Source organism: Notolabrus celidotus, chromosome 23, assembly GCF_009762535.1.
Source record: "Notolabrus celidotus isolate fNotCel1 chromosome 23, fNotCel1.pri, whole genome shotgun sequence".
Lineage (NCBI taxonomy): Eukaryota > Metazoa > Chordata > Actinopteri > Labriformes > Labridae > Notolabrus > Notolabrus celidotus.
Genome location: NC_048294.1, coordinates 12,226,145 through 12,252,290, shown reverse-complemented (window position 1 = coordinate 12,252,290; position 26,146 = coordinate 12,226,145). Strand labels below are relative to the sequence as shown.

Sequence of the window (26,146 nt, the reverse complement as noted above, 5' to 3'; positions counted from 1 at the left end):
AGCCTCAGAAGCGCTTTTTGTGTTCATTAAACAATGTGGGGCTCGGTCCTCAGCAGAGCTCTCCAGACACTGTTCATTGAGCTCTCCTTAACTGACCTCTCTGCTCTGATAAACAGGTAACACTGCTTAACCCATACTTCAAACATGAGCTTTTGTACAAAAATCTCTGATGTTCAATTTATTTTTTGCTGTTTTTGTTCAATTTTAAAAGTTGTTCCAGCAGGAGTGATTTCAAGTGACTCACCAGCTCATTTAGCTTATAATTAAAGCCTCCCTGTGGGGATTTTGACCTCTAGTAGCGCTTTGAAGCTGTTTATCCACAAGTTAGTCCTTGTTTTGTGTCAACGCACGACTCACATGTTTGCAGATGATGTAATTCTTCTCCTGCCAATGGTTTCACACTATCCCACTCATCTTCAGGTGGTGGGAACACGCTACAGACTCAAATCTGAATCAAAAAAAAAAGGGAAAAAAGGATTCAACATTGTTTTTTGTTAATTGTCCTTTCATCTTTTTAAAAGTTTTATGTGGAGGTAAAAGTATTCAACACATTAAATGAGACATTAAGAATGCACAGTGTGTTGGCGGGTTTATCCTGTATAATCACAGTACAGCTGAATACACTGACAAATTTGTGGGAAAGGTGTTTCTGATGTGACATACAGTTTCAGCTCATTTTGAGGATTTAGGACTGCATAATAAAACTGTTCTGTTCTCAAAAGTGACTGAGGAAGTGACTTGAAAGAGCAAAATACTGAGAAAAATAACAAGAGTGTTATTTTTGGAGCAAACTGGAATAAATATTAAACACTACTCTGACCCCAAAACAGCCGCAAATACTTATGTAATCACCAAAGAAAGAGGTTGTTGAATCAAAAAAAACTTTTAATAAAAACAAGCAAAATAAACAGGTCAATGAAACACAAGACAGCTACACTAAATCTTCAGAAAAGTGAAACCACAAACATTTGAGCTCCTCTCACTGACAGGCAGAAGTATAAGTCATAAAACCCGCCTCCTTCATGTAAACAGATGGGACATGGGTTAAACTTTAAATTCACAATACGCGTCAAATGCATTTCTCTCCAACATGGTTTCTGCCATTACAGTTAGTCCTCATCATGCTAATTTATGCCTAAGTGTTGATTATTCCCAGTAGTTTAATTTAATTAGATACTTATTAGATGCTATAGCAAGGTCTAATATGATTGACAGCTCTGTTAACACATGTGGCTCTTGCAGCGCTCTGTACTGGATTAGCAGAGGAGGAGCAGTGACAGAAAATGTAGCAGGCACTAACAAGAGTTGCTGAATATTCCATGAGTGTCTGCTTCAAACTGACACAAGGCAAGGCAAGTTTATTTATAAAGCACTTTTCATACAAAGAGCAATTCAAAGTGCTTCACAGAGTTAAAAACAAAAACCAGAACAGTGACAATCAATAAAAACACACAGCAAACACTTCAAACATTAAAATTGTATATGAGGCCAGTTATGTTTGATCTGATCTTCTTTCTCTCTCTCTGTACTTATGTAACTTAACGTACATAGATAAATAGGGTTGGGTTTTATTATGTATTTAAATTAGGAGGGATTATTATAAATAATCAGCCCCCCTTCACTGCTCTGAAGTTCGTAACTTGCAGAGTCTTACTGTCCCGCCGGACACAGAATCACAACTGATCTCGTCTTAACCGAAATGAACCTTAAATCTTTCGATTCATCTCAGAACTTCTTCCAAAGGATTAAGACTCACACATTGAATCTTTTCTGTGTTGAGTCACAACCAAAAGCTGGCTCAGACCTCTTGACACCCCCGCAGGGTGCCCGTATGCCCAACATTTAATTGTAGATCCAATATCAGGTTCATTCCATAACGCCACACCTTTTCAGAAAATATCCAATTTAAAATATGACATTAAACAAACTTAAGCATGAAAACGTAGACATTTTTAAATACAAGATCAAGATAAAAAGAAAGTAAATTTAGTTACAAAATGTCATTAAAACTCAGTTTGTTAAAAGAAATTAAAAGTTTGTAGTTACAGACAAAATTAAGATGTAAAATTAGTTAAAGGTTTTAAAAATTGGTTTGCATCCATTGTTGAGCAGTACAAGCAGCAAGGAGCTGTCACGATGTGGTCTGCAGTGACCTGAGGTAAAGGAGAGTCGAACCTTACTGGCTCCAAAATAACATCACCAGTGCAAGATGTCATGTGACTCATGGAATGTTTTAGCGTCACTTATATTGTATATTGGACGGAGATAGAGATGCATCATATATAGTCAATGATCTGGACCACTTAGTGATCTCCTGTATGAACCAAAAACGGTTACAGTGTAGACACTGAGGGATCTGTGCTGTGTTGACTCATGACAGCAGACTCTGACTCCAAATGACATCATCAGCGTAATATATCAGCACACAAGAGAGGGGGTAGGGTATTTTGGCTTCACTTTTTTTCAACAGGAGGACGCAGAGATTCATTTTTCACCTTAGGGAATATAAGTGACCTACAACCACATTCACCCAAGATCTAGGACACAATAGGCGACATTCGGTCGGGGACAATAAAAGACCACCAATTCCTCCGCATTGACACACATGAAGAGTTACAACCATTGAGAGCAGAGGAGAGACATCATTTCCCATCATTGCTGAGCTCATTAAACAAACAGGAAGTACATCTGCCAGGTGTATACTCATCTCACCTCCTGCACCCTCGGCACCCTAAACCCTGCAGACCAAAATCCTCTGTTCTCTGCTTCAAAGGAGCATTGTGTGTAATTGGGTTAGTTTTTAACATTGAGAAAAGCTCCCAATCAATAAATGAGGCAAATGTTCAACAAAACAGTGTGTGTATTGGTAGTGGGGAGGAGGATGATTCATATCTGCTCTGTACTCGTTTGGTATTTCTGGTTCTTTGGATGTTAACCTGGACCTGCAGGTCGCACAGGGAGCTGTGTGAGGAAACTGAGGGAGGAAGACTCCTGACTGGGAGGTCACAGGTTCAACTCTGTGAACAAGCTATCAGTACGAGTAGAGAGAGTGAGTCATACACTCACCTCCCTCTAGTACAGATACCGAAGCACTACTGAAGTAGACTCCGGTACAGATGTTAAGTACAGACGTGCAATTGTACCAGGAATTCAACACTGATCTTGGAGATGAATTATAAAATAATCTTGAATCCCAAGCTAACAGGCCTGCATTATGGAGAAACTGAAGGGACAAGATATCACCATCACTTTAACATAACTAGTTTTTCAGACATTATATTAAAAAAAAATGTACATAGCCACCCAGTAGGTAACCCATTGGATCCTTAACAACCATTTTGCAACTTAAAGGTGACATATTATGCTCTTTTTCATCAAAATATATTGGTCTAAGGTCCCCAAAACATGTCTGTAAAGTTTATTGCTCAAAAAAACACTTTGAAATCAGATTTTGGTCTGCCTGTAAACCCTTCTTTTTCAGCCCTGCTCAGAACAGGCTGTTTTCTGTGTCTGTGCCTTTAAATGAGAATGAGCTCTCTGACCACGCCCCCTCAGGCAGTGGATGTGGCCTCGGCTGTCGATCTAATGTTTACATGTTGGCTGAATAGACACGGCTGCTCACAGACCCGCGTTACTTCAACCCTCTGAATTTGATCCAGAATCTGTATTTTATACAGTCTATGGGCTGAACAAGCTCCGAGCTCTGACTTCCGTTACAGACCGGATGGCTTTATGACGTATGAAAAACACTGAAAACTGAAGCGGCTCGTTTCAGCACACATTTACAGAAAGGTGGAGAAATCAGAACAGGGGCAGAATGGATTTTTTTCATTTTTGGGGGGTTTGTAGACATGCCAGGGACACATAATTCAGGTAGAGAACCATGAAAAAAAAGTCGATTTTGCATGATATGTCACCTTTTAAAAACATAAAATTTAGCCATTACCATCTTGTTTTTTGGAGCTAGAGGTGACAACATTTGGGTGACAGTTCGCTATAGTAGCTACTTGTCCATCACAGGTAGCCACGCCCTACAGCACACTATCAATTTTACCCAAATGAGGCCATGTGTAGCGACGTAGTCTGTACTTTACATTTGATACCACAAGCTAATTGGACAATGTTTACTTTGGTAATAAATCCACTAACTAGCATACTAGCATACTAGAATTAGCATACATTTTGACATCTTGTTTGCATACAATCAGGCCCTTTTTCTGCAACGAGTGGAGCACCCCGTGCTGGCCATTACAAATAATACAAGTTAAACCAAGTGGCAACCTCTGATGTTGATAAATCAAGCCAATACAGAAGTGCTAAACACTGCAGTTACTCAAGTGTCCACTACATCCATGTGGGGTTCACACAACTTTGTCACCAAGCTGCTTCTCACTATAGACAGTTTATGGTTGAAATCCAGCCTGTGGCTGGACTGTATATGGCCATTGTGCCTATAGACTTTAGACTTTATTGGCTCGCTATAACAGCAGGGATCAGGCTCTTGCCAAGGCAAGCCCTTCTGCACCTCAGTGCTCTGTACCTGCGTCCTGAAGGGAGTGGGATGAGGTAGGTGTTTAGTGGATGTGTGGTGTCCTGTTCTATCGAGGTTGAAATGTGTATGATGGCCCTGTGGTTTATGTCTGGGAGGTTTGGTGTGGGGAGACCAATTATTTTAGAAGCTGTGGTGGTTATGCGTGTGAGTTTGGCCTTGTTTTTAACAGATAGCATGTTGTAGAAGCAGGTGGAGCAGTACAGGAGGATGGATTGAGTCATGATTTGATATAGCAGCAGAAGGAGACATATAGGGCCATACTTATACAGGGAAATCAATCAATCAATCAATCTTTATTTGTATAGCGCCAAATCACAACAAACGTTATCTCAAGACGCTTTTACAAACATAGGAGGTCTAGACCACTCTATGTCAAATTATATCTAATCTATCAGAATATATATCTAAAAAAGAAATGTTCATCAAAGACGACAGATTGGCCATAATCCTCCTGTCAGCCACCACCTCCACAGGGTCCAGGACTGTGTTCAGTCTTGCTCTCCTGTATCCTGTCCGCCCACAGCAGGTTTAATCCTTCTAATGTGGCGTTTGTGTCTGGTGTTTGTGTCCGGAAAGTCAGTGGAAGTGCCAATATGGTTTTTAAAGCCTGCTAAGGATGGAATGGAGGACTGGGCTCACCAATCTGATTGGATAAAAAACCACCCATTGGGAAATTCCAACACTCAACCACCCATTGGTGTTACTTTATCACTCATGTAATTTGGAGGTCTACTTTTTATTGTGAACTCTCATGAACAGGCTCCCTATCAATAACTTATCCTATATGTAAATTCAACCTCAGAGAAAAACCTTAACCCCTGAATAAGTTTTCAAAATTTAGAAAAGTAGGGATCGAACTGGTGGTAGCATGGATGTGTGAACACTGATGAAAGGGTGTTAACATTTTCTAAAGTTCATGACATACATAGGTTCCAACAGGTAAAATAGCAAGTGACATGTTGAGTCCACGAATAGCTGATCCTTATATATCAAGGATTAAATGTCAGTAGTGACACCAGGATCTCTGTGTTGTGTTTTATTTTGTGAGGCTGTTTTATATATTTTATGTTGTCGTGCTGCTTTTGGTGAGTAGGAAACAGTTTAATCTCACATGAACAAAAAGTTCAATTTCATTTTAATCCCCTGTGGGATTAAGAAAAGCTGGGAAGTTTTGTGTTTTCCAATTGCATTTTCTCTCTCCCCTGTACTTCTAGAAGCTCATAACGTATTTCTTTCATAGAGGAACATTTCTCGCTGTGATCCACCAGCAGCCTCGTTCAACATGAAGGATGCCAGAGTATCTCTTGAGCTTGTTGACTGTGAGGCCTGGTGTTCTCCTGAGGTACTAGTACCAGCTCTTTTCTGTTTTCAATTCCAGAGTTCTCCGCCATCTACTCAAGCTGGAGACGCCGACATACGATAATAACAGACTGAAAGCGGAGCAGTGTGCAAGAAAGCCACAGAAATCCTTTGTGTAATGTTACGGGCTGCTTTTAGTTTGATTATTTGACAAGTGTGTGTGTGTGTGTGTACAAAACTGAGTGCCAATTCAAAATTTCTAGTGCCAATACACTCAGGAAACAGAAGACCAAGACAACCCTTTCATAATAAAATCAGAGACAAAATGGACACAATGAGCTACCTAGCATGACAGAGGAATACACTACCTAATAGAATGAGCTACATGACTTGATGTAATGAGCAACCTGACAGAATTGGCTACCTGACATGATATTAAGGTACCAGACCTGACAAAATAAGGATATTTGACAATATTGGATGATCTACATGAACCTGAGGAAATGAGCACACTTGTTAGTCCAAACTGTATGTATTAAACAATTGTTCTTGTTAGAATAAACTTTGTAGTGCAAACTTGTAAGAGCACACTTGTAATGGCACCCTTTTTATAAGTGCAAACTTGTAAGTAAACACTTGTTAGTGCAGACTCATGAGTATGAACTTCTTACGAGTGCACACTTGTAAGTACATATTTGTTAGGACACACTCCTTATAAGTGCACACTTGTTGGTACACAGTACTAACAAGTGCACACTTGTTGGTACATACTAGTTAGCGGACACTTTATAAGTACACACTACCTACGAGTACGTAGGTAGTTGTAAGTACAGACTTACTTACAACTAGTAAGTACACACTTAATGTACACATGTAAGTACACACTTGTTAGTGTACACTAGTAAGTACACACTTGGTAAACACTTGTAAGTACACACTTGTTGAGGCACACCTTTAAGTGTACATTGGTTAGCACACACTTCTTCAGGTGCATGCTTGCAGGTGTTTTTCATCTATAATTATTTTCCATTTTATTACGAAGTTAATTTTATTTTTACACATACTAACTGCATTCCCCACACCACTGCTTCAGAATTAATGGTTGACAATTAACTTTTTTTTCTTTATTACATTTTCAAGGATACATTTCAAGAAATATATTTTTTCCAGGAATTCACCTCTGTCTCCTGGATAACCTTGGCTGAAATCTAATTATCTATGAGTGATGAAGGCTTTTCATTGAATTTAACAGTGATCCACAAATGTCCCCTTTCACAGACTGACTTCTTCTTTCTTCTTCTTATTTGTTTTATGTTAATTTCAAAGCCACAAATGTGAACTATTTCTCCACAGCTCTTCATGACTGGAGAAATGTTGATGTTTGTAGCTTACTTCAGCACTGCTGTGTGTGTGTGTGTGTGTGTGTGTGTGTATGTTTGTGTGTGTGTGTGTGTGTGTGTGTGTTTGTGTGTGTGTGTGTGTGTGTGTGTGTGTGGTGTGTGTGTGTGTGTGTGTGTGTGTGTGTGTGTGTGTGTGTGTGTGTGTGTGTGTGTGTGTGTGTGTGTGTGTGTGTGTTCACTATTGAAAGTTGATAGAGTTACTTTAATGGGAAATGGGACACACTTTTTAAAATCCAGTCTGTAAGTTTGAGTCAAGGAAATTTAAAGCTCCTGTCAGTAACTTTTGGTTTGCATGGGTTTTGGTGCCTCTTGTGTGCAAAGCTGTGTATCATATCTCTTTGCTGATTTTGTCCTGTATGTGTGTATTTCATTAGTGTGTGACATCAAAAATTACAAAATACACAAAATCAATTTTGACGCTGATGATTTCCTTTTTTTGCCTTTTGTAAGGCATAGAGAAGCTTCACTATTGATATCAGTCAGTTTAATACCCACTTAAAAAATCCTCACAGGAGCTTTAAGTCAGGAAAATGATTCTAATCTTACTGTGATTTTTGCTGCAGTATCAATAGTGCCTTACTGACACTGGACATCTTCATGACTTTTCCATTTATAACTAAGTTCTTCTCATCCTTACCCTAAGGAGCCAAATCTGTATCATTTTGACTGCTCAACCTGGAGAACACAGGAGAACATTTTTGTTCCTTGAAAATGAAGACCTTGCATAAAACAGTTCAGGAAGTGTAATAATTGTGACCTTTAGAGCCTCCTCTCCAATCAATGATAACCCTGTTATTGGAGATAAACAACAGGACATGTTTTCGTGAGAGTAAATATTGCAGAGCAAAAAGGTTTAGTTCCTGTGCAATAAAATCTGCTCCCACTGAGGAGCCCATGCCTTCACAAACACAGATGCTATAACACTGGAGCATGAGCATGTGTCTTATTCAACCTGTAAATACATTACACACAAGGCAGGGCTCACAGGAAACACTTGTATGTTGATGATGCACTGCTTTATGTTGTAGTCCGACCTGAATGGGTGTGTTTATGCAGAGTGTGCGGATGTGTGAACACCTGTATGTTGATGATGCACCGCTTGAGGGTGAATACGAAGAGCGGCAGACACCTGGGAGGCTAATCCATTTATCTCTACCTGATTTACACAGCGGTGTGTCTGAAAGAGCAGACTGAAACCCCAACAAGCCTCACATCTTCACTGTCCCATGACTCACCTCTTCCTCATCCACTCACACTCCCTCTGCCACAGAAACACACATATACAAACACACACGCATAAGGCTCCATACCATGAAATCCTGCAAACATCTGTGAGGTGATTGTTTACCTGAAATAACCTGAAATCATCTTTGCTTTCTCTTTACAGACAAGATGGAGCAGGTGACAGTGGGAAATACCTTGTTGGGTGTGCAGGAATAGTGAGATCCAGTGAGATGAGGGTTTGAAGGAGGATAAGACACTAAAAAAAATAAGTGAATACCTTTAAATTCAAAGGTTTTTCCTCTGGTACCAAGACGCACAGTTGGGGAAATCTCAGTTTTCTTGTTTAATGATTTTAATCAGATTTTTTCGGCAAGATTACAACCTTGTCCCTGCAGTGTTATCATATTCCAACAATCTGATATAATGCTGTGTGCAGGGGGCGGGGCAGCAGTGAGGGAGTTTTATGAGAACAACACATGGGGCATCATTAGGAGCGCGAGCGCACCATGCTGAAGGAGAGAGAGCTGCGGCTGGACTCAAGTCCTGACATCCAAGAGAGGCGTGAAAAGACTATTACAGAGCGCGTGGAAGATTATGTATCATTTGAGTTAGATCTATGTGATGAACAGGCTGTAGGTGTCCTCCTAAAGACTCAATCTCTGCGCGCGTATCCATGTCGTCAGATTTGTCGAGAAAAAGCGCGCTTTTGATGGACTCCTCAGTAAATAAAGGGCTAAGTGTGAGTTCATGCCAAGATCCAACCACTCCTGGATATCTATAACGCGCACACAGCCAGGATGGATCCGTTTAACGCCACCGGAATGGACGCGTTCACGGTCATCCATCTGAATTCCTCCTGGAGCGCGGACAGTGGATATTCTATAGCAGCGATCGCCAGCATCGCCGCGCTTGTAAGTTTCCTCATCCTCTTCACGGTTGTTGGAAATATTCTTGTTGTGATCGCGGTGCTGACGAGCAGGGCACTGAAAGCCCCTCAGAACCTCTTTCTGGTGTCTTTAGCCACCGCGGACATCCTGGTCGCCACTTTGGTGATGCCGTTTTCTCTCGCCAATGAGCTCATGGGCTACTGGTATTTCGGGAAAGTTTGGTGCGGTATTTATCTGGCTCTGGATGTTTTATTCTGCACTTCTTCTATCGTTCATCTGTGCGCAATAAGCCTGGACCGGTACTGGTCCGTTACGCAGGCTGTAGAGTACAACCTGAAGCGGACTCCTAAGCGCGTCAAGTGCATCATCGTTATAGTGTGGCTCATATCTGCTTTCATCTCATCCCCACCTCTCTTATCTATAGACAGCAGCAGTTACATCAGCTCGCTGCCTCAGTGCCAGCTCAATGATGACACCTGGTACATCCTCTCCTCCAGCATCGCCTCCTTCTTCGCCCCCTGCCTAATCATGATCCTGGTGTACATCAGAATCTACCAAGTGGCCAAAACCAGAACAAGGAGCATGTCAAGTAAAGAGCCGAGGCCAGATGGTGTCACACAAACTGAGAACGGATTGAGCAAAGCCAACTCCCCTTACCTTGGAGACAGAGAGAATGGTCACTGCCAGTGTCCGCCTACGCCCAGCCATCGCACAGTCACCATGGGGCCACAGACCGATGATGCTGACATGGACGAGAGCTCTTCCTCAGAGGGCAAAGGTCACAAACCCCAGCAACAGGACTCTCAGAGAGCCAAGAGGCTTGGTCAAAAGAGGAGCTCCATCTGCAAACAGTCCACACGTATCTCCAGAGTCAGCAACAAATCCATAGACCTGTTTGCCTCCAGGAGGAAACGTCGCAGGAGCTCCATAGCCCGGAAAAAGATCTCCCAAGCCCGGGAGAAGAAGTTCACCTTCGTGTTGGCTGTGGTCATGGGGGTCTTTGTGATCTGCTGGTTCCCCTTTTTCTTCAGCTACAGCCTGTACAGTGTGTGCAGGGTGTCTTGTAAGATCCCTGACCCGCTCTTTAAATTCTTCTTCTGGATTGGCTACTGTAACAGCTCCCTGAACCCTGCTATCTACACCATCTTCAACCGAGACTTCAGGCGCGCTTTCCAGAAGATTCTCTGCAAGTCGTGGAAAAAGTCCTTCTAGGTCTGAAGCACTACCATGACAATTTTAAGGGAAAATATCAAAGTGAATTTTTCTATAAGGATTCGTCTTGTCTATTGATGTTACATCTCATCGTCCTGTTGTAATTAATGGCAGCTCACTTTCAACCCCCTTACTGGGTGTCGCTACGAGCTTCAACTTACAGTATGTTTACATTTCAGGCTTTTCTGATCTGATAAGTGAGTGCCACTGTCTGTTTATTCCCACTGATATGTGTTGTAAAGCTTAATAATGTCTTTAACATCAGAAAAAGATGCGCACATGGCCGGACCTATCTTCTGAGGGGCCCCGGGGCAACACCAAAGTCCTGGGCCCCCTTGGCCCCCCTGGTTAACCCCACTATCTGCAATGTGTGAAAAATATCTTAACTTTTTGTGCTAACATTTACCACAGGTTTGCTTGAGTAATAATTCAATTTATTTTGTTTATTTGAGTAACTAAACATATATGCCAAAAAAAAGGAGAAATTAAAGGGATCCTTATGACAGAACCTCTACTGAGAAGGTGACACTGTGGGACAAATTGCATTTGTGTTCTTGCCTTAAATTAGATGAGAACATCAATAATTTGGTAACTCTTGTACAGTAAAAGTCTTGTTGCATCATGCAGCAAGTTAGCTTAGCATATATAGATGGACAAAGCTACCCTGACTCTTACTAGAGACATTCAAATCGGCTGTATAGCACTTTTTACCTTCACTTTTCAGCCTTGTTTGCATAACATGTACAAAAAAAGATAATTCACAGTTCTAAAGAGGGTAATGCTATCCTTGTGGCGATTGGCTGCAACTAGCACAAAATCCATAAACTTACTGGTTAAAAACTGTGGATTGTTGTTTTTATACCCCAGGATTTTGCACAGATTAAACAGCATTAAAAAAGTGTTAATTTGTGAGCTTTATGGGTATTAGTAGGTGGATTAAATTCATCAAAACATTCCAGGCTACGCATGAGCTGCCGAGGTAAGCTAAGCTAACCGGCTGCTGGCTTAAAGCTCCTGTGAGGAGTTTTAGCTGATCATTAAACCAACTGAAATAAATAAGGTTAGCTTTTTATGATTCATAAATGGAAACAATACCAGATGACACTCAAATGACTATTTCTATGATTTACAACAAGCTGAAGAGACAGCTGTTTTTATTTTTACAGCTGCTAATATTCAAAGTGAGTAATACATTTGATTGCAGAAATAGTGCAGGATATTTATTTTTCGTCAAAAGAAACTACTAGGACAAGATTAGCATAGACATTAAAGGTATCACTCTGTCCACAGGGGGCTCCAAAATCAACACAGACATGAAATTCATCACAGGAACTTAAAGCATACTGAACAGACTGTCAATCTCCTTGTCCAACTTCCAGCTGGATACAAATTATTCAAACTATTCCTTTAAGACATTTAAGTGATACATCAGAACATGTTCAAAGGTCTTCGTTACATCAGTGTTGTGCTCATGTTCTGCACATTTCTGAAAAATGTTCTACTTGACTGGCACAAATAAGTTCAAAAGCAGTTTGCATCAAGCTCTTTGGGTCTCTGAGTTCTAAAGGCCACTGACCCCTCAGTAGAGATTAACAATCCTGTGTACGCACTTGTGATTTTAAACCTTTTCCGCTTGTGTTCCTCGAAAATGTCTCTGTTCACATGTGACCCTTTTAACACATGTAGTCAGTCACAAGCAGTGGAACCACATTGATGTACCCAAAGAATGTTATCTTCTCTTTATTTTTTTTTTAAATGACATTTCTGGAAGAAAGTCTGAAATATGGCTTCACTACATCTGGACCTCTCTGATAGGAAACCCCTGACTTTGTTAGATCAAAGAGTAACCATGTCTCATAATGTCTTTGTCTGCTCGTCATGATGCTGTCAGCCGTGTCAGCTACGCAGCTTTTTGAGCCTCTGCTGTTATAACAACACAAGTGTAACCAAAGTGTTGGTGGTGAAGTCATGATGGTGTTTCATAACCCAGCTGACAAATGGTACAGCACAACAGCAGACTAGTTCTCCACGGAGTCTTTGTTCTGATCTCTGACTGCACTTTAAAGATTTGAGGCGATGCTAAGAAGGGCTGACACTCAAGTATAAGCTTAATTATTTTTACAACGCACAGACAAGGGCATCACCTTGGCCGTAAACTACATAGTATAAGGGGAGAAATGGATTTCATGTGTTTTTACTTTCAAAGGAACTACCTCTATGTTGTTGTTTTTTGTTGCTGATTTATGTTTTGCACACGTTTCCTCTGCTCCTTCAACTGTCTGCTGTCGTATGAAATAAAACATGAACAAGTCTTTTATGTGAGCTTTTTGTGTGATGCTGCCATATGGAGTCACTTGAAAAAAGGTCACGCACACATATCAAATGCTTACTCTGCGATCACAGAGTTGTTTCTTGTTGCTGCTGTTCCACTTTTCAGTGTCAGGCTCAAGGGTAGAGCCTTTAAAATCGAACAGCTTTAACTACAAGGTGATCACTACTTTTCCTTTGCTTTATATTCATTATTAGATGGATGTGGAACGATTGAGTACAGTGTGGATGAAGCACTTTTAATGAAGCTCAAATCTGCCTTGTGTTAATGAAATCCAAATTGGTAGTTTACTTTTCAGCTGATGGAGAAAATCCTCATTTATGCAAAGCCAATCAGATGATGCATCTGGTTTCAATTTGTTGTACAGCCTCGGTGTAAACAGTGTCTTAATTTGTTGAAAAACTAAAACAATCAGGAGTAGTCGACTGCTGAAGAGCTTATTATCTCTTCCTATCAGGGGACCTTAAGCAGACAACCTCACCAGTGAATTTAAGTTGACTCAATTTCAAGCGCAGGCAATATTTAATTCTCAGACATCTCAATGAAGATGTAATGACAATAAAAAAAAGTGGGCTGTTATTCTAGGGTTCCCTGGCTCAGTAAAATCTGTTGTAACTGTTCAAAACGAAGGTAAGACTATTCTATCTTCTTTCAACTCCTAAATTAGCCATTAAATGAACATAAATCTTGTGGCTTACCCTTAAAATGGCTTCAGGGTTTTATATAACCTCAAACTGTCAGTTGGACATTCAAACATTTAAAGCTGGCTGCTCTCTTAGTCTTTCAATTAACCTTAGAATAATGTTATCATTGATTTGTTTGTTGGATTTCAGTTAGCTAGTTAGCTTAAGTTAGAAGCCCTGTTTTCAAACAAGCTAGCAGTAGCCGTTATCCACCTCTACTAACGTCTGACGTCTTCAGTCGTTTCACAGCAGACTGTCAACACAACATTAAGGCATTTCCAGTGTTTTCTGCTTTCATACAGTCATTAAAGCAAAATTAGTTTCCATTTTAATCAACCAAGCATAGAACTTTAATACTCTAGTGGGCTACAGTTAAGCTAGCTAAGCTCACAGTCTGCTGAGAGCCTGCAGGATATTATCTGCTTTATCAGGTGTTTTTACTTTAATCATATTTTTTTTAACATGGGGAAGGGGATGAGACCTCTGTGGATAATTATTTTAGTAGTCAAAACCCAGTGAACACATTGCAAAAACTCAAAATCTTACCAAGTGAAATTGTCTAATTTTTAGTCTAAATGTCTTATCCCACTTGATTTAAGATAACTTAAATAACAAGTAACATTTGAGCAAGATAGAGGGATTTGTTTTAAGACATCTTAAATGTCTTGTTAAGTCAAACAATCTTAAAATGATCTTGTTTTGAGTTGTAATTTAGAAGAAACAAGGTTTATTTTACATTTCATACATTTTTTAAGCTGAGGTCTTATTTGTAGAAGACGGATAATCTTGATTTAAGACACTTTACTTGATTTAAGTAAATGCATTTTATTGGAGAATCTATCAGAAAACAGCTCCATTGATAAAAGAAGAAAAGAAAGAAAGAAAGAAAGAAAGAAAGAAAGAAAGAAAGAAAGAAAGAAAGAAAGAAAGAAAGAAAGAAAATTTGTTTTTTTAAGGGTGGGTTACAGTTTTCAGGCTCTGTTTCTTCTAAATTAGATAAAAATAAACATCCTCAAACTACATGCACACAATGAAACACCTACTTTTGAGCATAGCTGGCTTATCCTAAAAAACAACATGACTGAATATTAGTATATCCAGCTCACTATGAGAAGACATTATATCTCAAAATGCTCAAATTAAACTTTGTAATCTTATTTCAAGTACAAGATGGTCTTAAACCTAGAGAAGTGCCGTTATAATACAACTCAAACTAAGGAGAATATATCTCAAATGAAGAAGTTGACATGAAATGTATTAGTGTAATTATCTTTTTTTGAGTGAAAAAATACTAATTGTTATCATTCCTGGGACTAAGCTTTAAAATACTGGTCAAATATTGCTTCAAATAAGTTTTCCCTGCTAAATTTAAGATCACAGTTTTGTAAATATTTTGTCTTATTGTAACAAATCTTACCAAGCAAATTTCCACTGGGTCTATTGGCAGATTTGTTCTGCTTATTTCAAGGTAAAAGTACCTTGAAATAAGTTATTTTCTCTTCTTTTGAAGGGGCATTTTTTCCAGTGCAATTAATCCTAACCTATAATAAGTCTCTGCCCCACCTACGATTTAGCTAAAGGTAGCTTTTCTTGGAGCTACTTCCAATGTTCTTACACTACATATTTAGCTTTCAAATGGTTAAAATCTGTCTCTTATTTAAAACACAGAGAAATTGTAAAGTTGTTTTGCTTAGTCAGCAACATAGGGGCAACACAGATGTAACAGAGGCGTAACAGAAGCATAACAATGTCTTTGTAAACGGGATCTAGCAGGACAATAATCACACTAAGTTACAAGTTTGTGATGTAGTATTTAACTGTAGCTGCTATGTCTGTTTCAGGGAGGAGGAGACCTCTGGAGGTAACTTAATAAACTGTTCCTGCCGACTCTCATACGTTCTCTGTGTTCTATTATGTAGCTTAAAAATAAGTGAATATAGGCTATATGACAGCCAAATGCAAGTCAACTCAAGGTCTCCCTGACAGATGATTTGAATTATTAACTTTTTGGGGGCAGCCCTATTTCAGCGAAGGTGACCATTCCCGTTTCAAGGCTGTTGGGACCTTTTAACACAACAGCTTTGATGTTGAATCTGACCGTAGGCAGGGCTGAGGTGAAACTGGATTCCCCTGCATCACATAACTCCTGTTTCTTTCCTCCTACTGCTCTGCTGTAGCTGAGTATGTGCAGCCAAAAGCCGTTTGTAACATGTTACAAGTCCATCTGCTGTTTGAACAAAAGAACACAGTGTCCTCGCCGGTTGAATTATTGAATCAGGAGATTAAACATGTAGGTTCAAAGCAGCTGATGCAGAACATTCAACACATCTCTCCTTCACCAATCTGCTTATATTGTATTTAACCAAACTGCTCCAACAGGTGGTATTTTGTTTTTTCTCTCCGCCACTTTATGTTCAGTATGTGCTAAATCTTTAACCAAACCTGAGGGGGTTTCTTTATAAGGTCAAAGACAAGGTTTAGCGCTCTCCAGATGCAATGATTTTTATGGATTGATAGGTTGAGGGAGGACATTGTCTTCCATAGTAGGATAAATAAAATGCATTTGGCTGAACATTATCCCTTTCTGTTCTCAGGAGTGGGGAAACAAACACTGGTTTATTAGGGTTTGTGATCGATTGCAGTGACTCAGCAATGAGTACACAAGGTGCTGAGACTTTGTTGTTTTCAAAACCCTCTGGACTGCTCTTTGTTTGAAAAGTCAGTGCTGTGGAGTAATTCAGGAAATCGAAAGGTTGTTCCCTTTTTTTTCTGGCTTAAAATCAAGCTCTAGGTACCACTAGGGAAAAATATTCTGCTGTAGGCTGGGGCCAGATTTGTTTCGCAGTGTTAAAACTATGTTTAAAAAAAATCTCAAATGTTGGATGCAAAGCAACTTTAATGTTGCTGTGAGGAACATGTCAGCCTTCATAATACTCTGCGATGAATGCTCTTTGGCTCTCTTAAGCCAGCACAGTTCCAGTCATGGCCACTAGGTGGCTCCAAAAACCTTCAGTAATTTTAAGCAATCCCTAAGGAAGAAGACTGTTCACAAGAAACTTCCAATACAGACGATAGCTGTTTTCAAAATGGCCTGCTACATACTACCTACTAATGTAGTAGTCAGTAGGTACTGTCTACTACATACTGCGTTTGAATTTAGTATGTAGTATGACTGTTCTGTTCGATCTGTGTTGCAGTATGCTGTGCATTGTGGGAAACAGTACGCGAGGCAGACTGATCCGCTGCATACTGTGAAAGTTTCCCGAATCAGTAGACATCCGGGGTAGTTTTGGCATACTGCAGATTTTGCTTTTGTTCATATACTACATACTACATACTGAATTTTGGCCAAATCAGTACGCACTGCTAGTATAGTAGGCGGTTTAGAAAACAGCCGTAATGACAGTAAGACTCAAGTGAATATTCAGACGAGCCACTTGGGGGCAGCAAGACTAGCTGTAAACACATCGAAATAAAAAAGTAATGCTGTGTTCCAAATCCGGTGACAGCATGCTATTGATTTAATGTATAGTGTCACATTGAGTATGCAGTACGTTTCAAAGTCATTGTGTGCATTTTATAGTGTATGCGAGGAATGCCAGGATGTATACTAGACTGGCCAAAATTCTGGAGTATGACACGAGAGATCACTAGTCGTACTGAACTGCCAAAAAGGGCATTGTGGCTCTTCAAACTAGGCAATAACAGATCCTATCAGTCAGCAAGCAGTGTACGAAGTAAGGAAGTAATACATTTTGTATGTATTACTTACTCCGTAAGTGTAGTTACACAAGTTTACAAGTAAACATGTGCATATTGTTGTCGAATTCTACACACTGCACAGCAGATGGCTAGCTTAGGCAGCGTAGATGAATGTGTTGTAAATGACATGCTAGCCATCAGTATGTAATACATAGCCTACTGAGTTTGTAGTAGGTTCTATGTTGGCATGGTTTCAGACACAGCCTAAGTCTAATATCTGGTTAATGCGCCACCCAGTGCTACGCTGTTAGCACATAAGCTTGTATCTAACTCTGTCGTTATGCTAGCTAACTGGTAGTGTGAAGTAAAACAGATGCCAGCTATTCTATAATGAGGTTGATAGAAACAATAAGAGTGAATGAAGCAGGAAGTTTTTAGACTATCGAACCAAAATAAGAAGCTGAAAGATGCAAAAGGAGTGAAAGGAACTGCTAAGGATAATGCTCTGCTGGTTTTCTACTCCGAGCCACGCCCATTTCTTCCAATGTTTCCATAGAAGTTATGACTGTTGCAGCTTTAATTTTACTTCTACTCGACGCAGATGAAACACTTAGTTATTTAAGTTTTGAGAAAATCATCAGATTAATTGCGTTGTGCTGCAGCTTTTAAAAAATCTGCCTCCCAGGTGATGGCAAACTCTCACTAACTCACACAAAGATCTAAACTTTCCAAAACTAAGCCCAGTGAGGAATCTGAAAATGTTTCCATCAAGCGAGGGATGTTTGCCTGATGTTGCATGTCTTTGGATGTATTAGTCAGCTTGCCTCCCATAAACCCTGCCTCAGCCCCTCACAGGTTCAATCATGTAGAGCAAATTACTATTTTATGGCTTCAGACAAATGGCAAGATGGTGATGAGAAAAACCAAACTGTAGACCATAAAAAGGTTCTGTCAGGTGAAACGTGTAGTGTGGAATCTTTGACACCACAAGTAGGAGCTCCATGCATGAAGTTAAGAATCCAAAAAGTCACAAATATTGTAATGCCTCTTTAAAATAACCACATTCGAACATAAAAATCTATGTGACAACTAAGTTTTGTAAACAGGGGAATTGTCTGTACATGCAGATGACACAGAAAATGCTCAAACAAATAGCACAATAGTATAGCTTACTGTCAAAAGCTACAACAAGAATCTGACAAAGCTTCTCTTGATGCCGTCTAATATCAATATACTTTAGATGGAAATACCCTGTAACAAATGGTTCACTAAACGACAAGAACTCTATGGTAGGAAGAATTAGCATAATAAGTGTTTCTCAATAGTTTCAAGACTGCACTTCAAGAAAATTGCATCCTTGTCTTATATTCAACAGCAACATTTCCAGTCTCCTCTCCTAAGTGTACTTTAGTCAACAGCAGTACATTTTTCTTGTGTCACCATTAAGTTTTGTGAAGGATGAAAGGCCTCAGAGTGTTGTGGTTGTGGCGCTGCCTGCAACACCTGGCTGGCTCCAATTTTCTGCCACACATCAGACCCTCAGAGTGAGGAAAAATGGGCCGACCATTAAAAGACAGCAATGGTTCTTCCCAAAAGAACTATTTGGTGTCCGAGCCCTTCAAAATAAAAGTTAAAACTAAATTTATGTTGACAGGTTTGCCTTTGAGTTTTCCCTCTTTGGACCTATAATTCCTAAAAGTACAAAATGCACACTTGATTTATTAATTTCTACATGCTGCTCTCTGAAAATAATCCACGGAGCATTATTTTTGTCCCACAGCGTTAGATTAATATTTGATGTAATGACATAGAGTTTGCTGAACCAGCATCAAAGTACTGTGACTCCTAAATCTACATCTCAAAGTGTGATGCATTGTCCTATCGACTGACTTCAGCCAATCATACATCACAGTGCAGCTGTCAGGCATAATGATGAAGAGCACCCCTGATGCTATCTCTCTCACAGCATAGATCAAAAGTCTTTGCCTGCTCAGAAAGCCGCCTGGACGTCTGAACTGCTCAGTTATGATTAAGTGTGGATGACTCAACTAGAAACAGTGAACACATAAAGACTCCCTCCTCCTCACAGTGGCCTTAAACCACACCCTTCTGCAATAAAACTTTAAAAACCTGAACTTTGTTTTTTAATATTCTTTCTCCCAACCCAGTATTATCATCACATGTGAGGTCTGCCCCACTTTATTCTTTATTAAGCTCAATAAAGTCCTAATGTCATTGCTCATAGACATGTTTTTGTGCCATCTAGTGGTACTATAGCACAACCCACAGAGAAGTGTGAAAATAAAGATGGCTGCCATCTCTGCCAAGTCAGTCTACAGCTGAATGTTTCCAAACTGTTATTTTTAAAGAGGTGTTATTGTTCTTTTTCATAGTTTAAAAAGAAATATTGATTCAAAATGTTCGATGTCAATTTAAAATTGAACCGCTTGCTCAAAAAGTCACAATAATTTATGAGAGGGACACATGACTTGCTCTATTTGTGATGTCACAGATTGGTGAATCTCCTAAAAGAGCATAAAGGTAAAACAAACCGAACAGAAACAGTCTTCTTTCTCGTTTGTCCTTTTCCAAGCTTTCTGGTTCAGATTAGGGGTCCAAATACCCCCTCATTAAGGAGACATTTTATTGTACTTCTTTCGCTTTACTTTTAATGCAATAAAGAGGGGATGCTGTATCCAACATGCCCCGCCATCTTTGTAAAAATATTCTGCAGCTTTGTTAAAATAATATATTGAACAGTCCTGCATGAACTATGTGCTCGTTAAAAGCCATTGTTTTTTTATAAAACCATAATTAAAGCTACTTGCAGGTTGAGATGATTTTGGCACCCCCTGTGGAAAAAGTGATTCAGATTATCTCTTTGCTTGCTCTGTGCATGTGTGGGTAGTTCTTTGTCATCCTTACTTATCTTAAAGGTCAAAAGCCCAAAGTCCACAGGATGCGTCGCGTTCCCATTCTAGTCAATGCTCTAGGGACCATAGGGCGCATCGTGTCTCAGCTCCGTCTTGGGCGCGTGCCCCCTTGCTTCTCTGCCAGAGATACGCTTCAGGTTATTTTTGCGCCTAGCACACGTCAATATGCACAGCAAAGAACGACCTTGACAGGAAGTCAGGCACGAGGATCACATGCAACATCCGCCAATTTCAAAATAAAACATCATATACGGACTCCCGACCGTTTAAAGATCGCATAGATCAGAAATACTCATCGATTATGGATGTAAGATACAAACAGCCAGATATCTGTGATCCATGTCGACTACAACAGGCCTTTACAGTTATGCAGCATACTCAGTAATGATTAAAACACAAAAGTAATGGAATACTATCTAAATGAGCAGAATTCAACTACAGAAAGGCTCTGTAACCTGTTGCTTGTATCTGTTGCATCCTGTGGTAACATGCAACTCACAATGAATCTTGGGGGTGGGGGGAGAAAGGCTCATTTCAGCAGTGTGCTGTTAATTGCCTGTTCTTAGACTTACCCTGTGGCAGTGTTTACAGGCATTAAAACAACTTCAGAGAAATAACCAATCCTCTCTTTTGTGGTCTGACATTTTTTACATCATACAGAGGCATTATTATTCATTTCAGTCTGTTTCATAACCAGATACAAAGTCTTCACAGGAGCTTTAAAGTATAAATTTAATCAATACAGAAAAAGGCCCTGTTGCTGTTACCTGCTACATATAACGTTCTAGGTGATGTTTTAGCGTTGTAATACTGTAGTTGGGTGAGGTATGGCTACTTTGAAATATTTTATTAAAGGTGTGTACTGTAACTGAAGCTGTAGAATAAATGTACCTTGGTGAAAAGTCAAATGATTCCATCTATAATTTATCATGTTATCTATGTTTTTTCATATGTACTTCGAGTCTCCACTGTTTTTATTATCTTATGTTCTTTCAGTGAGATACAGAAGAACAGGAGGGCCCTTAAAACACCCCATAAGTCACTTTTATGGTTGTGTTTGCTCCAGCGAGCTCATCCAGCCTCAGGGAAGACAAACAGCACAGCTGAGGTTGACTCTTCTGCATCGCAAAGTCAAATGCAAAGCCTGTTACAGCTGTTCAAACTCAATCACATATAATCAGGCATTTTTCCATGGAAACAGTTTCCAACAATGTGGCAAGGCCATTTTGTCAAATCTAATTCATTATTATAATCACAGCCTGGAGCTCAGAGCCTGAGGCGCAGCGTGAATGTGGTGATTGTTACTTGTTCAGGGGGCTAGAGGGCACGGGAACTAAGATGTCATTTATTATCTCATAATGATGCTGTTTTATGCGCCAAAGTTTGTGCTTTCACGTAGCAGAATAACTGTGGATAACGTCAGCGGCAAGGAACAGAAAATTGAACATTCATTTGTGCGTGAGAAGGAGTGAATTATTATTCTCAGATTTGACCTTCAGCCCCATAAAGAACAACAAATCAACACGACTTAAAAGCCCATTCAACCCATGTCCTCAGGCCTGTAGAGCATGTTTACACACATAACACCATTAGCCTTGCACACTTGCTTGCAGTTCAATAGTTTAAGTTTATTTCTTATATTTCACTGCTTTATAGCTGCATTTGGGATTTTATGGCCACTTGAGGGCAGCAGAAACAAGCTTCACTGACATATTCAAAAGCTGATACGGCAAACACGTTAGGAAACCGTACTTCCTGTACCTTTACGTATTAATTTGGAGTCATGTTACCAGCCAATGTCATGCTCTCTGCAGCTCCATTTAAATGTATTGAAGGAGTTCTGATCTTTACAATTATTTCTATTTTTTTGCCAAAAGTCATGTAAGGCCAGCGTCTCTGATGGGGACTAGCATTACAGGGTATGGATAAATGTGATAAAAAGGATGGATGTTCTCAGTTCCACTAGTAATATAGGTCACTAGACAACAGTGTATACTGAAACAGATCTGGATAATCAAAGGAAACAGCCTGTTCCTGCCCCAAGGCCTCATGATGCATCTTTATCTCTGTCAATTAAACTCTTGTAAACCGATCAGTATGGCTCACAGAAGCACACGTGTAGGTGTCAGAGGAGTTTTCACAGCAGTGTTTTTTCTACCAGAACCACCAATGACCAGTGTTGTAATGTGTTACTAAATAACAAATCACTGTAACTTTAAATCAATCACTTTCCAATTCCATAACGCCTTTAAAATTATAGAAGTTTAAAAGGACCAGTTACTTGTTACTTTATGTCAAATAACCAACAACTAATATCATCTAGTTTGATGAGTCAAGTCAAATTAATTTATAAAGCACATTTAAAAACACAGCAGAAGCTGACCAAAGTGCTGTACAATACATACAAAAAGAGACAAACAGACAAGGAAAGCACATCATTGGGGATTGAAACCTATTTAGGCTAGAGGACTCAAATGCTAAAATAAAAGTGTGTTTTGAGGCGAGTCTTAAAAGAGTCAACAGAGGGGTCAGCCCTGATTGAGGAGGGAGGCTTCTCCACAGACGCAGGGTCTTTACACTAAAAGCACGGTCACCCTTCAGCTTATATTTTGACCGGGGAACTGCCAGGAGACCCGTGTCAGAAGACCTCAGAGGCCAGGAGGTTTTGTAAAGGCTCAGGAGATCAGTTATATAAGGTGGGGCCAGACCATTCAGAGCTTTGAAAACAAAAAGCAACATTTTAAAATCAATTCCAAAGCAAATTTGAAGCCAATGGATGGAAGCCAAGATTGGTCTGATGTGATCCCTCTTCCTAGAACCAGACAGAAGCCTGGCTGCAGCGTTCTGGACTAAATGCAGGCGGGACAAGGCCGACTGACTGGTTCCAGAATACAGGGAGTTACAATGGACAAGGCATGATGAAACGAAAGCATGGATTACTATTTCAAGGCTGTTTGGAAAAAGAACTGGTTTTAACCTTGAGCTGGTTCTGAGCTGGTTCTGAGCTGGAAGAAACTATTTTTCACCACTGATTTTATCTGAGAGTCAAAAGTGTCTATGTCAGGACAGTATCCTGGGCAAAAGAATATCATTTATCACAGATAATTACCCAACCACAACGTCCACCCTATAGCCTAAGCACTGAGCCCTAACAAGCTTAATTTCACATCAGGTGTGTAGTGGGTTCAGGATCATTCAGTGTTGAAGTTTCTGTCATATCAGCTTTACTTTTCTCTCCTCAAGGTGTAGGTCAGGAATATAACTGTGAGTTGAAGTCTATTCGTAGCATGGGAAATTTTGTTCACCCCCAAGGTGAGTCATTTTAACTTCACAAAGCATCTCACCAAACTTCACACAGCTCGTGGCTGCTCGCGAGCCTGGCACTGCTAACAGTGATGACGCAAGTGAAGCTCAATCAACAAAAAGCTCCCTAATTTGTCCAAGGAGGACTAAACAAACTGATTGCAAGGTATGTTGCGAAAGACATATTTCCTAAATCAGGCGTTCCTAAAGTGTGGGTCAGGACGTCCTGTCTTCCAGATTATTATTCTTTTTTTAAGTAATCTAAATGAGCTTATTGTATCCATTATAGTAAAAATAGAGACACAAATAGTTACATTTGAAATAAAACCCTACAAATAAGTACATTTCATTAGTGTTCTGCCTTTCTTTGTTGCCAGATTACTCCTAAAGTTAGGGTCAGGGTTAGCTAACAGTTAATTAACAAAAGGATCAGTAGCAGCAGGTTAATTAACAGCAGCACAGGAAACACAGCCACATGTGCATGTAGTTAAACTAATTTTGAAGTATGAAGCAACATTTAACAACTCCGAGGGACAGTGAGGGTCACAAGTCTTTGGCACCTATACTTTGGGGGTCACGGGCTGAAAAGTGGGGAACCCCTGTCCTATATCACTAATGTTTACAGCAATAAGAGTATTGAGGCAGGTAACCAACTGACTTGTTACGTTTATGATGCAGTATCTCACATAGTAATTCAGTGACTTTTTAGTTATTGTAATTTCTTATTTTCGGTATTAGTAATGAGAAATGACACGTTTAAAATGCATACCTACATTTTGTCTTCCTACCTTCAATTCTGTCACATACTTTCAGCTCTGGTCTTTAATCATCTGTAGACGCACAATATATGAACATCAAAGTTTGATGTGACTCTGAACTTATCTCACACTGTTCCTTTAAGAACCACTTAAATTAGCTTAGACCAAAAAACACTTTTAGAACAACACCCTTGGGGATCTACTACATTTGCAGCAAAACAAAACTTTGTCAGAATGATGAAGAAGGTTATCAAATCGCTAAAGAAAATTCAACCTGCACCCTGAAGCGTGGATTACAAAGTCAGATAAACATAATTATGACTTTATTGCCACCTGAGTCAGGTTTCAGAGACTGCAGTTTAAGATCAGGTAGGTATAATTTAAGAGGATGAAGGTGTGTAAAAGCGTTGGTTTATTGAAAAAACGACTGATGCCACCTCCAGATAGTTGAATCCATCTGTCATTAGAATCAGTGCCTTGCTTTTCTAAATATCCACTTCACATCCACATCAATTTCAGTCCGTCTTTCACACAGGGAAAGTTTTACGAAGAGATTTCAAGCAATTGTGAACAAAGTTTCAATATCATCTGTGTTATGAGTCAGTGAAATGTTATTCTTCCTCCTCCGACATCTTCAGCTGAATCATGATTGTACTTGTGAGTCAAAGCAAACAATTCAGGAGACAAACTCTTGAGAAGGGAAGGAGGGGTGGGGGGTGGGGGGGCCATATCGTTGGACCACTCTTGCAAGGACACAAGAGGCTCAATAATACACTGTTGGCTTCACAGTAACACAAAAAAGTGAAAGAACAGAGCAGAAGGACTCGAGATATGTTGTTTTTTTTAATTCTAGGGCATAATCCTACATTACCCATAATGCAAGTTGTGCCTAAATACATAAGCTTCTTCACAGTTATTATAGGAACATGAGTTTTGCAGGTTGAAGGTGTTTGGCATTAAAGAAAAGTACTGGACATATTTAAGGAGAGAGATAAAGCCAGGAGATCTACACATTCAGATTCAGGACAGACTGATGGACCGTGTCCTCTCTAGAGATGAAAACACAAACTTCTTCATGCTGTACGGGAGGAGGAGTTTTTTATTAATTCTACAAACTTACTTTCACCTTCTTCTCTGACCTGCTGAGACAAGAAGCACTACAAAAGTAAAAGGCTGTCTCCCCATCAAACATTCAAGGATGTTTCACAGCTGTACTCTGCTTGAAGTGACTCTTAAAAAAGACAAAGTATAATCCCACTTTGGATGGAGACATCACTAATGTGTTTCAGAGGCCTACAAGTGACCTGAAACACACACACACACCCACACACACACAAATAAGTGATGAATAAAAGGGTTTTGGCTCTTAAGGTTACCTTTAAAGCTCATGTTTTTCTGAATACTTTCAAGGTGTTTGATCAAGGAAGCTGAGGACATATCTTTTATATCTTTTCTGAGAACGTTTTTAAAGAACATTTGATGTTTCTTTGATAGGACAACTGAAAAAGAAACCAGCACTACAAGGAAGACAGAGCTGGGGTTTAAGATCAAGATTTAGAGCCTCTATAAAACTTATTGTATTAAGAAATATGAACAACACGTCTCTATAGATGTAAGTGTGACTGTTTTCAGGCAGTTGCACGGTATATTGTTAAGTTGTATTGTAACAAAACGTAACGTAATATAACAACATAGAGTTAAGTAACGTAGCGCAAGGTAACTCAACATAAGGTAACATGAGCATGGCATAGCTTAGCATAGAATAGCGAAGCATAGCATAATATTAGGCAATGTTGCCCAACACTGTGCAATGCATATCATATTGTATCGTATGGGATTGTATCGAAACACATGGTTTCCTAGC

General features: G+C 39.7%; 1 protein-coding gene and 1 long non-coding RNA gene across 2 annotated transcripts in view; one reads left to right on the top strand and one right to left on the bottom strand.

Annotated features, from left to right (window-relative positions):
- The window catches only part of LOC117807858, a 103,181-nt gene that overhangs the window by 17,490 nt on the left and 59,545 nt on the right, over positions 1–26,146 (bottom strand). Inside the window, exon 2 of the long non-coding RNA XR_004630040.1 lies at positions 358–448. This is a non-coding gene — a long non-coding RNA (uncharacterized LOC117807858). The remainder of the gene's footprint in view (positions 1–357; positions 449–26,146) is intronic.
- Positions 8,991–12,885, top strand: LOC117807855 (alpha-2 adrenergic receptor). Its single transcript, XM_034677265.1, has one exon. It carries the CDS (start codon positions 9,273–9,275, stop codon positions 10,572–10,574), a length of 1,302 nt encoding a protein of 433 aa, XP_034533156.1. The 5' UTR covers positions 8,991–9,272; the 3' UTR covers positions 10,575–12,885.

Bases quoted from the DNA above. Each gene is read 5' to 3' on its own strand.
- LOC117807855 (XM_034677265.1), top strand. From the start codon at position 9,273: ATGGATCCGTTTAACGCCACCGGAATGGACGCGTTCACGGTCATCCAT.